This window comes from Nothobranchius furzeri, chromosome 2, assembly GCF_043380555.1.
Source record: "Nothobranchius furzeri strain GRZ-AD chromosome 2, NfurGRZ-RIMD1, whole genome shotgun sequence".
Taxonomy (NCBI): Eukaryota; Metazoa; Chordata; class Actinopteri; order Cyprinodontiformes; family Nothobranchiidae; genus Nothobranchius; species Nothobranchius furzeri.
In genome coordinates this window covers 30087206-30099625 of record NC_091742.1, presented here as the reverse complement: position 1 = coordinate 30099625, position 12420 = coordinate 30087206, and the positions used below count along the sequence as shown (strand labels likewise).

General features: G+C 36.8%; 1 protein-coding gene across 2 annotated transcripts in view; it reads left to right on the top strand.

Moving 5' to 3' along the window:
- Window positions 1-5387, top strand: part of snap25a (synaptosome associated protein 25a) — a 50103-nt gene extending 44716 nt beyond the window's left edge. For both annotated transcript variants that reach the window (XM_015948367.3, XM_015948366.3), the window contains exons 6-8: window positions 505-624; window positions 2719-2863; window positions 3624-5387. In XM_015948367.3, coding sequence (XP_015803853.1) covers window positions 505-624; window positions 2719-2863; window positions 3624-3692 — 334 coding nt within the window. In that variant the 3' untranslated portion in view covers window positions 3693-5387. The remainder of the gene's footprint in view (window positions 1-504; window positions 625-2718; window positions 2864-3623) is intronic.
- The last annotated feature ends 7033 nt before the right edge of the window (window positions 5388-12420 follow it).

The following is a 12420-nucleotide window of genomic DNA, read 5'->3' as shown; positions in this document are numbered from 1 at the left end:
TTTTGAGTTTGTTCTCAGCACTGATTGTGGTCCTACCTGAGAATGTGACCGTCTCGTACTCTGTGTTGTGTGTCTGCCGTAGCCTTGTTCTCTGTTTGGGAGTGGGATGGGATTTTCACAGATGTGTTAAGAAAAGCAGCTGTGTGTAATAAAATGATTACTTTACTATAGAATAAAAGGATAGCCTGATCAGTTTGTATTTACCCTTAAATATAACATTTCAAATGAATTAGCCTGTACATACTAAACCCATGCCTGCTATGCTTTGCTTGACTTACTCTAGTCCCCTTCATTTTTTATGTGTCGAATGCATGAAACCAATTAACACCTCTGTGTCAGCTGATCATGCTACATACTGATGAATATGAATCTGCTGTTAAAACCTCAAGCCCAAGGCTCTTTGTAGATTATCAGTATTGGGAAGCCTGCCTTGTTGAGGTGAACTAGGATTTGCTCAGTCACTAACTGTCTCTCCTCACCCTCCACGTTGCTGCTGCCACCCAGAATGAAGAGTGGAGCTAGCAAGGCCTGGGGGAACAATCAGGATGGTGTGGTGGCCAGCCAGCCTGCCCGTGTGGTGGATGAGCGTGAACAGATGGCCATCAGTGGAGGCTTTATCCGCAGGTACTAAAATACCTGAAACTGAATGGTTGAGATATAATGCAGGCGAGTGGTCATGAACTCCAACTGTTCCTAAAGTTGTTCTGTCTTTGTAAATATAAAAAGTGATTTTCCACCACTGTGAGGGCTATGTTGGTGAGTTTCCCAATGGCAAAATCAGTCAAGAAGCATGATGATGCAGCAGCTCTAATAAAAAAGGGAGTGAAGAGCACATTGACTCCTTCAGTTGTAGATCTCGCCAGGCTAAGGCCACCAAACCAAAGACGGGGTAGGTCAGGTTTTCACTGAATCTGTCTGCATTCCTTCGTGGCTTTCACTTTTTAACTGATAATGTTGTCTTTCAATAGATCCAAGTTTTGGTTTTGATCTTGCCCATACGTGCAGTGACTTTCTCCAAGATCACATACAGATGTATTGTATGCGCACTAACACCTCTAGCTTGTGATTCACCTCGAGTAACGTCCCAGTCTGAGCGGTCTCCACATGGCTGAGACTTTCCATGGAGGAGCAGCGGGTCTACTCCGAGCTCCTCCCAGATGACCGAGCTTCTCACCCTATCTCTAAGGGAGAGCCCATCCACCCTGCTGAGAAAACTCATTTCAGCCGCTTGTATCTGCGATCTCGTTCTTTCGGTCACTACCCAAAGCTCATGACCATAGGTGAGGGTAGGAACGTAGATCGACCGGTAAATCGAGAGCTTCCCCTTCCGCCTCAGCTCCCTCTTCACGACAAATCGGTACTACGCCCACATCACTGCCGACACTGCATCAAACTACCTATCGATCTCATGCTCCATCTTTGCCTCACTCGTGAACAAGACCCCGAGATACTTAAACTCCTCCACTTGGGGCAGGACCTCATCCCTGACCCGGAGATGGCAATCTACTAATTTCCGGTGCAAGACCATGGTTTTGAATATAGAGGAGCTGATTCTCATCCCAGCTGCTTCACACTCAGCTATAACCCTCTCCAGCTGGAGATCACTGTCTGATGAAGCTAACAGGACCACATCATCTGCAAAAAGCAGAGACCTGATCCTTAGGCCACCAAAACGGATCTCCTCAACACCTTGGCTGCAATGAAAACTCCTGCCCTTAAAAGTTATGAACAGGATCAGTGACAAAGGGCAGGCTTGGTGGAGACCAAGTCTTATCGCAAACAAGCCTGACTTACTGCTGTCAGTGCAGACCAAGCTCTGACTCCGGCCATACGGGAACCTAACAGCCAATATCATGACTCAGAGAACAGGAAATGTAAACAAGTAAAATGTGTGAACTCCACTGGAGATGTGACTTCAATGCCATTAGTTCCTGTCACAACAGAAACTGTAGGACCTTCTGGTGGACACCTTGAACAAAGATCTCCGGGGCTCGTCTGGTGCAGAGGTCTCCTGACGTGTCATTGAACCATTCAGGCCACCATATAACAAACATCTGTAGCTAAAAGTCGGGTGTGGGAGGAGCTTGAGAAGGTTTTGAGGACAACTGTTTGAATGATCTCAAGTCCTGCCTGACTGTCAGAATATAGAATCATGGCTCCTCTGGGTGTGTACTGTATTCAGGTGGGGGACTATTTTTTAGACTGAGTACATTGTTGAATGATTAAAGGAACACATTAAAGATCTACTTGCTCCTCAATGACCACACCATGTCTACCACAGAGAAAGGAGTACCTCTGCTGTCAGGGAGCAATAGGAAACATGGGTTAGGGTTAATATGCACCCATATACCCATAATATACACAACTTTAGCCCAGTTTAGATGAGAGAGCCTGACTCCAGCCATGTTTCAGCTTTAGGGACGTCTTCAGCGACCATTCTAAAACTGTGTAACACAGATAATATAATCATGTTAGTGCAGATCACAACTTCCATTTAAGTCTTTCACATTTTTATTTTTAATCATGTGTTTCCCTGTGTGTTGAAAAAAGCAACATTTACACACATTTAATTGCTAGATACAGTTCTACACGTCATAAGATCCTCCATGTCTCCTAATCCTAATGTCGGTGTCGTCCCCGGAGAGCATCAGAGGTGGAACATGGCCTTGTGTTTATGCCGACTTTACAGTATTTAAATCTGACCTTGTTGTCATTCAGGGTAACAGACGATGCCCGGGAAAACGAGATGGATGAGAACCTGGAGCAAGTGGGAGGCATCATCGGTAACCTGCGGCACATGGCCCTCGACATGGGCAACGAGATCGATACCCAGAACCGCCAGATCGACAGGATCATGGAGAAGGTGCGAATGCTTTTCTATGTTAATCCTCCCATAATTTTGTTCTTTTTTAAGATTTTAAGATTTAAGAAGAAAACAGCACAGCAAGTGTTGTATTACTTTTGAAACCTCTGAAGAATTGGGAGGAATTTCTAACCCTAACCGCAGTTATCACAAAACCTCCAACCATTATGAATCATATGAACAAGAGGTTAGTTTGTTTGTCCTTTGTCACGAAATAACATTTACAGCTAACGAATGCCACTGACAGCGTTCATGTTATGGCTCTCTCTAAGCTCTGGGACGAACCATCACACAGGGCTCATGTGGGCCGTGGCCCTAGGACAAGTGTTCAGCTTTGTCTTTGGTAAAAAATCAGCAGATGACTCAGAGAGACTGGAGATTCACATAAAAAATAGTTATCGGTGTCCAACAGAAGGACGTTTTTGTATATCACCTTTCACAGTTGTGTCCATGCCTTTTCCAGTGGCCTGCTAGTGTTACTGTGGTGATCCTGGTAGATACAAAAACTTCATTTTGATTGTTCAGCATGTGTGAAGAATCTTGTTAATGCAAACTAGTTTTCAAATCATTCCCCTCAATCCTGATGGTCATCAGGACCTTTGGACCTGGTTGACTTGGTCACATCAATGAAACGGTGTGTAACGGCACCTCTTATTCACCACAAGTATTGTCCTCTCTGTTCAGAACATGAGTGGTCCAGAAAGCAACACCCCAAACACAGTCAGCCTGATGATGTTGTCTTCCTCGTTCTCTACTCTAGGCTGAGTCCAACAAGACTAGAATTGATGAGGCCAACCAGCGTGCCACAAAGATGCTGGGCAGTGGCTAAGCCCCCTGAGCCCAGAGCATGATCTTCCTGGCGTCTGGCGCCGCACATCAGCAGGCGCTGACATGCTTACTTCATGGTATTGACCTTCTAGGTTTGCACACATGCACATATCACCTTCCCTTCCCCTAATTAAATGTTGTTCTGTGTCGTCTGTCGAGCTTTTTCAAGATGATTGTCCTCGTAAAAAGATGATTTCTTATACTCCGTATATCATTCTTTCCAAAGGTTGTATATAGTGCTGACTTGATGGCTCTATAGCTCACTTGTGAAGTTTTTATTCTTTTTATCTCTCTCTCTATCTCTTATATATATATATATATATATATATATATATATATATATATATATATATATATATATATATATATGTATATACATACATATATATATATATATATATATATATATATATATATATATATATATATATATATATATACACACACACTCTCTCTCTCTCTCTCTGGATGACAGGTAAATAATGGGAATGCTAAACAAGCTGTTTGTTTCGTTCTTTCTTTCAGTATCAGTATTGTCTTTGTGAACCTGTGTCATACCATTTAGGCTATGATCACGCTCCTTATTTTCATGTTGTCATGACAACAGAGAGGAACAGGCTGGACGAAGATGACATCAGTGATGTGTACACATAGTTTGGTAGAACAGTTGGAAGAGATTGCAAAGAGTGCTCACAGTCAAGAGGCAGCCCTCACTACATTTTTCTTTAATCATCCTGAGTTACTGTTTAGATGACGTGTAACTAGACTCTGTAACTGTATTAGACATTGCATTCCAAGTGATGTGAATTGTGCGTTCTCTGCATGACAATGGTAGATTTTAGTCTCATAAATAAATCCTGTCTGAAAAATAAATGTAAAAACAAGACACGGCAGTAGCAAGAACTGACAAAACGCATGCTCAGTATTAGGACACAGTTGATCGTTCCATACTCCTGCAAGTTTGCAATCGTGCCACTCTTTCTGTCTCGATATATTTACCGACTGTGACCATCTTGTTGTACAATAATGCAAAATGAATCAAAAAGTGAGATGAAGCTAAAACAAGTATATACAAGTATATATATATATATATATATATGTATGAATATATATACATATATGTATACACATATATATAGAAAGATATTTAGGGGTTGTGTTGCAAAAAAATGACCTGTTTTCTAAACAAATATGCAGTTCATTGCGGAAGATGTTTCTTATGTGATGAAAGAGGAGGACTGGTTGTGTACTGTATCATAGGTTTTGGATGCTCTGAAAAATAAAATAAAAGTTTGCAATGTAAAGCAAAGACGCATATTTCTGAGACCTTACTTTTATAAGAAGACTGTATCCCTAAGTTTATTTTCCCAGTGTGGTTTGTTATTGGTAAAAATGCTGATATTAATGAAAATGATGCCTATACTCTAAAATAAAACAGATAAAAAGTTATTATTATTATTAGTTTCTTTCTTTTTCGCTTCTGTACTTTAGAGCTATGCACACCAAATGGCCAAAATGTTGAGTAGTTCCGGTAAAGTGATTAAACACCCTCAAACCTGAATGGCACAATAGTTTAAACTGTGAGATTGATGTCCTCACTGCATGTCCTAGTAAAGACTCCCTCTGTGTATCCTGTCAGTATGTGAAGTGGTGGACATTTTGTAGCTAGCTCAACTGATTAAAGTAATAAACCTTAGTCACACCCGTGTTTGTCTTTATTCATCGGAGAGTTGTCTCCTACTCTCACGTCCCGGTCGACAGAGAGGGACAGGCTCGGCTCCGTTAAGCTGATGCAACAGACGCTCCACTAAATGCCAAAAAAACAGAAGTGCAGGAATCTTTAGGCCCTGTTCACACAGGATGAAGACTTTACTACGACCTAAAGACTACATCTGACTGTGAGGCGTGTTTACGGCGTCTTGCTGAGGTCTTCTGGATTCTGTTAAAGGGGTGTTCCCTCTGCTCTAAAATGTGTTTCTGCATAAAAGTTAGACTTGCTTCTGACCTCTGATCATCACGAACCGGATCTTGGTCTGATATAGCAGCATGTGTGGTGTGCACCTTGGACAAACGTGCTGGTGTAGGTACCGGATCTGCTCCAGGTCCTGTGCCTGCCGATGATGGTGATTGGCTCAAAGTATGACTTATGGGAGTTGCGATGCCACGTCCAGAAAAGACACGTTTGCACGTTGACCCTGGAGATGTTGATTGGTCCTAAAAGATTAGTGGTTGTAGTCCCAAAAACGAACATTTTGGTGGAAAATATGTTTGTATTGCCAAAGGAAACAAAGTAAAAGCAAAAATATAGATAGATAGATAGATAGATAGATAGATAGATAGATAGATAGATAGATAGATAGATAGATAGATAGATAGATAGATAGATAGATAGATAGATAGATAGATAGATAGATAGATAGATAGATAGATATAGATATGTATGTTTGTATGTATGTATGTATGTATGTATGTATGTATGTATGTATGTATGTATGTATGCATGTATGCATGCATGTATGCATGTATGCATGTATGTATGTATGTATGTATGTATGTATGTATGTATGTGTGTATGTATGTGTGCGTGCGTGCGTGCGTGCGTGCGTGCGTGCGTACGTGTATGTATGTATGTATGTATGTATGTATGTATGTATGTATGTATGTATGCATGCATGCATGTATGTATGTATGTATGTGTGTGTATATGTATGTTTGTATGTATGTATGTATGTATGTATGTATGTATGTGTGTATGTATGTATGTATGTATGTATGTATGTATGTATGTATGTATGCATGCATGCATGCATGTATGTATGTATGTATGTGTGTGTATATGTATGTTTGTATGTATGTATGTATGTATGTATGTATGTATGTATGTATGTATGTATGTATGTATGTGTGTGTATATGTATGTTTGTATGTATGTATGTATGTATGTATGTATGTATGTATGTATGTATGTATGTATGTATGCAGTGCATTGTCCAGATGAGTGGGGCTGCTCTCTGTTATGCAAAGGGACACCACTGCATTCCCCCTCCCCCACTCTACTACTGTTGAACGCAGGAGAAAATGCACAACCTTGTTTTGAAAGCACCTCATCGGACCGTGATAAGGAGCTAGTTTGTGTTTTTGCTGTGGTGGCAGAGCTAAAAGCAGCTCTGTGTGCTTTTATGTAAGCACATCCCTGAAACAGCTGCTTCATCCCAGCTGAGAAGCTGATTGAACAGGGAGGACTCATAACCAGGACCTGCTTTTTTAACCTTTTCTTCATACATTTCAAATAGCTGCCGTTGTGAACTAAACCTTTAGTCATCACTGCTTCGTCTCATTACAACAGGCCATCTGCAATGTTTTACCTGAGGCCAAAAGCTGTTTGTGCATCCTCAAAGGCATGGAATGACCTCTGCTGTCGTGAGGCTGTGTGAATATGTAAATAAAGTAACAGCTGGGGAAACACTGACACCTTATGGTGGAGATGGGAACACAGCAAACACAGTTACTGTGTGGGAAGGAGGATTTCCAGATGCTAATTAATGTAATGTTAGAAATATCTAACACATGTATTTGTCCACAGCAAGGTCAGAGGTCAACAGACAGTGTGCCACATCTTAAAGCTGCTTTCCAGTGTTCTCCCCTTTCAGAAATGATGTATAATTTTTCAGAAATCTGTAAAGGTGATTATCTCATGTGATATAATGTAAGCGATATGTCTTATTTTTTCTGGTAAGCACGCCCCCTCCCCCGCAAAGCTCCGTGCTATAGGAAACTGAGCGCCGACCAGAACTAACCAATAGCGTTAGACTACCGCTTACTTGCTTCACATTTAAGGAATACCTCGGCTGATGCAGAGTTAATGATCTTTACACAGACAAGAAAGTCTCTAAAACATAAATATATGAGAACACAGCATGACATGAGAATAATACTCGCAAAACAACGTGTTTTAGCTGTTTGTCGGCTACAGAAGCACGTTCATAAGCAGAAACGTGAAGTCGCCATCTTAAACAGAGCAACAGAGTTTTTGTGTGATATGCTTGTCAGCCACTAGATGGTGCCCTCGGATAAGAGAAATACTCCAGAAAGAAGCTTTAACTGGCTGGTCTCCGAACGAGAAAGCACACTGCTTGTAACCTTGTCGTTTCAGAAGATTGTCAGAACAACTTCTTTTCTGCCCGCGTTTACAACAAGCTGCAACTGCAAGGTCTAATGAGGAAAACAAGAATTTTACTCCTTTTGATAAAGTCATTCTTACTTTGGTCTCATAAAATGATTTCGTTCAATCTACAGGTTTACAATCATATTCTGTTTATCTACAATGAACGTTCTATCTAAAGTGACTTCATGATTAATTAATTAATCAACATAAATGTTTGTTATTTCATGACTTATTTCAGATCTTAAATGCACTAAACGAGTGTACTTGATGATTTAATAATGATTTATCATCAGTTACATTCACATATTAATATCATTATCATCAGTTACATTCACATATTAATATCAGTATCATCAGTTACATTCACATATTAATATCAGTATCATCAGTTACATTCACATATTAATATCATTATCATCAGTTACATTCACATATTAATATCATTATCATCAGTTACATTTGCATATTAATATCAGTATCATCAGTAACATTCCCATATTAATATCAGTATCATCAGTTACATTCGCATATTAATATCAGTATCATCAGTTACATTCACATATTAATATCAGTATCATCAGTTATATTCGCATATTAATATCAGTATCATCAGTTACATTCACATATTAATATCAGTATCATCAGTTACATTCACATATTAATATCAGTATCATCAGTTACATTCACATATTAATATCATTATCATCGGTTACATTCACATATTAATATCAGTATCATCAGTTACATTCACATATTAATATCAGTATCATCAGTTACATTCACATATTAATATCATTATCATCGGTTACATTCAGATATTAATATCAGTATCATCAGTTACATTCACATATTAATATCATTATCATCAGTTACATTCACATATTAATATCATTATCATCAGTTACATTCGCATATTAATATCAGTATCATCAGTAACATTCCCATATTAATATCAGTATCATCAGTTACATTCGCATATTAATATCAGTATCATCAGTTACATTCACATATTAATATCAGTATCATCAGTTACATTCACATATTAATATCAGTATCATCAGTTACATTCACATATTAATATCAGTATCATCAGTTATATTCACATATTAATATCATTATCATCAGTTACATTCAGATATTAATATCATTATCATCAGTTACATTCGCATATTAATATCAGTATCATCAGTAACATTCCCATATTAATATCAGTATCATCAGTTACATTCGCATATTAATATCAGTATCATCAGTTACATTCACATATTAATATCAGTATCATCAGTTACATTCACATATTAATATCAGTATCATCAGTTATATTCGCATATTAATATCAGTATCATCAGTTACATTCACATATTAATATCAGTATCATCAGTTACATTCACATATTAATATCATTATCATCGGTTACATTCACATATTAATATCAGTATCATCAGTTACATTCACATATTAATATCATTATCATCAGTTACATTCAGATATGAATATCAGTATCATCAGTTACATTCACATATTAATATCAGTATCATCAGTTACATTCACATATTAATATCAGTATCATCAGTTACATTCGCATATCAATATCATTATCATCAGTAACATTCACATATTAATATCAGTATCATCAGTTACATTCGCATATTAATATCAGTATCATCAGTTACATTCACATATTAATATCAGTATCATCAGTTACATTTGCATATTAATATCAGTATCATCAGTTACATTCACATATTAATATCAGTATCATCAGTTACATTCACATATTAATATCATTATCATCAGTTACATTCACATATTAATATCAGTATCATCAGTTACATTCGCATATTAATATCATTATCATCAGTTACATTCACATATTAATAGCATTATCATCGGTTACATTCACATATTAATATCATTATCATCAGTTACATTCACATATTAATATCATTATCATCGGTTACATTCACATATTAATATCAATATCATCAGTTACATTCGCATATTAATATCAGTATCATCAGTTACATTCACATATTAATATCATTATCATCAGTTACATTCACATATTAATATCAGTATCATCAGTTACATTCGCATATTAATATCAATATCATCATTTACATTCGCATATTAATATCAGTATCATCAGTTACATTCGCATATTAATATCAATATCATCATTTACATTCGCATATTAATATCAGTATCATCAGTTACATTCACATATTAATATCATTATCATCAGTTACATTGGCATATTAATATCATTATCATCAGTTACATTCGCATATTAATATCAGTATCATCGGTTACATTCACATATTAATATCAATATCATCAGTTACATTCACATATTAATATCAGTATCATCAGTTACATTCACATATTAATATCATTATCATCGGTTACATTCACATATTAATATCAGTATCATCAGTTACATTCACATATTAATATCATTATCATCAGTTACATTCACATATTAATATCATTATCATCGGTTACATTCACATGTTGATATCAGTATCATCAGTTACATTCACATATTAATATCAGTATCATCAGTTACATTCACATATTAATATCAGTATCATCAGTTACATTCACATATTAATATCATTATCATCTGTTACATTCACATATTAATATCAGTATCATCAGTTACATTTGCATATTAATATCAGTATCATCAGTTACATTCACATATTAATATCAGTATCATCAGTTACATTCGCATATTAATATCAGTATCATCAGTTACATTCACATATTAATATCAGTATCATCAGTTACATTTGCATATTAATATCAGTATCATCAGTTACATTCACATATTAATATCAGTATCATCGGTTACATTCACATATTAATATCAGTATCATCAGTTACATTCACATATTAATATCATTATCATCGGTTACATTCATATATTAATATCAGTATCATCAGTTACATTCACATATTAATATCATTATCATCAGTTACATTCACATATTAATATCAGTATCATCAGTTACATTCACATATTAATATCAGTATCATCAGTTACATTCACATATTAATATCAGTATCATCAGTTACATTCACATATTAATATCAGTATCATCAGTTACATTCACATATTAATATCAGTATCATCAGTTACATTCACATATTAATATCATTATCATCAGTTACATTCACATATTAATATCATTATCATCGGTTACATTCACATATTAATATCAGTATCATCAGTTACTAGGGCTGTAGCGAAGCCTCGACGAAGTCGACGGCTCGATTCTAAAAATTTGTCGACGTCAGATCCGGAAGTCGACGCACCGCGCCCACTTGTTGCATCCCCAGGAGTTTGTAAATAGAGGAGGAATCTGCCTCTTTTTCCTCTAGTTCGCCCTCTTCTCCGCCTTCACTAACATCTCCGCCAAATACCGAAGACCCGGAACAACGTCCGTCCACTACTAGATTATTTTCCTGTTTGCCCCTTTGTCTCCCGGCAACGGACAACAACTTCCGGGGTCAGACGCGCTGCTTCGTGTCTATCGCAGATGTAGAAAATCACCGGGAGCGTTTCTCCCTTCATTAAGGAGCTTCTTTCAGACATGAGGAGAGCTGTTTTGGTGGTAGCAGTCTCTCCTCTGTGCTGGTCTGTTTGCTGCTGGGTGTTTTTGGTTTATTTAAACTTGGTAACTTGAACTTAATGTTGGTAAAGCTACTGTTAGCATCTTCGCTAACAGCTTCTTGCGTTGGGATAAGCTGTTACGTTTTGGTTTAGAGTTAATCTTTTTTGTGGTGTAGATCTCCCTTTTTATTACATTTAGAGTGTTGTGGGTTTTCGGTTTAGTTTAAAATATCACCTTGAGTTTGGTTTAACCCGTAAGACCACTCGCCTCACGCACATAAGTGACCAAAACAAAGCAGCATGGAGACACTCCATCTTCTACCACCTCTCAGGCAGCAGCCTGCACTCCCAAGTTCTACACGTCACCAGAACATAACCAACCGCAACACAATAAAAGCAGTGTTATACAAAATGGAAGGCCTGTAGTGTTTATTCTCTTACAGTAAGAATTTATCAATTTTTTTGAGGAATTTATTTGAGATTTTCTGGTTTTTGTTAATTGTGCAATAGAAAAATAATCATTAGATTAATTTTCTAAATAGTCATTAGAATAGTCGATTATTCGATAAAATAATCGTCAGAATAATCGTTTTAAAAATAATCGTTTACCCACAGCCCTATCAGTTACATTCACATATTAATATCAGTATCATCAGTTACATTCACATATTAATATCAGTATCATCAGTTACATTCACATATTAATATCAGTATCATCAGTTACATTCACATATTAATATCATTATCATCGGTTACATTCACATATTAATATCATTATCATCAGTTACATTCACATATTAATATCATTATCATCAGTTACATTCACATATTAATATCATTATCATCAGTTACATTCACATATTAATATCAGTATCATCGGTTACATTCACATATTAATATCATTATCATCAGTTACATTCACATATTAATATCATTTTCATCGGT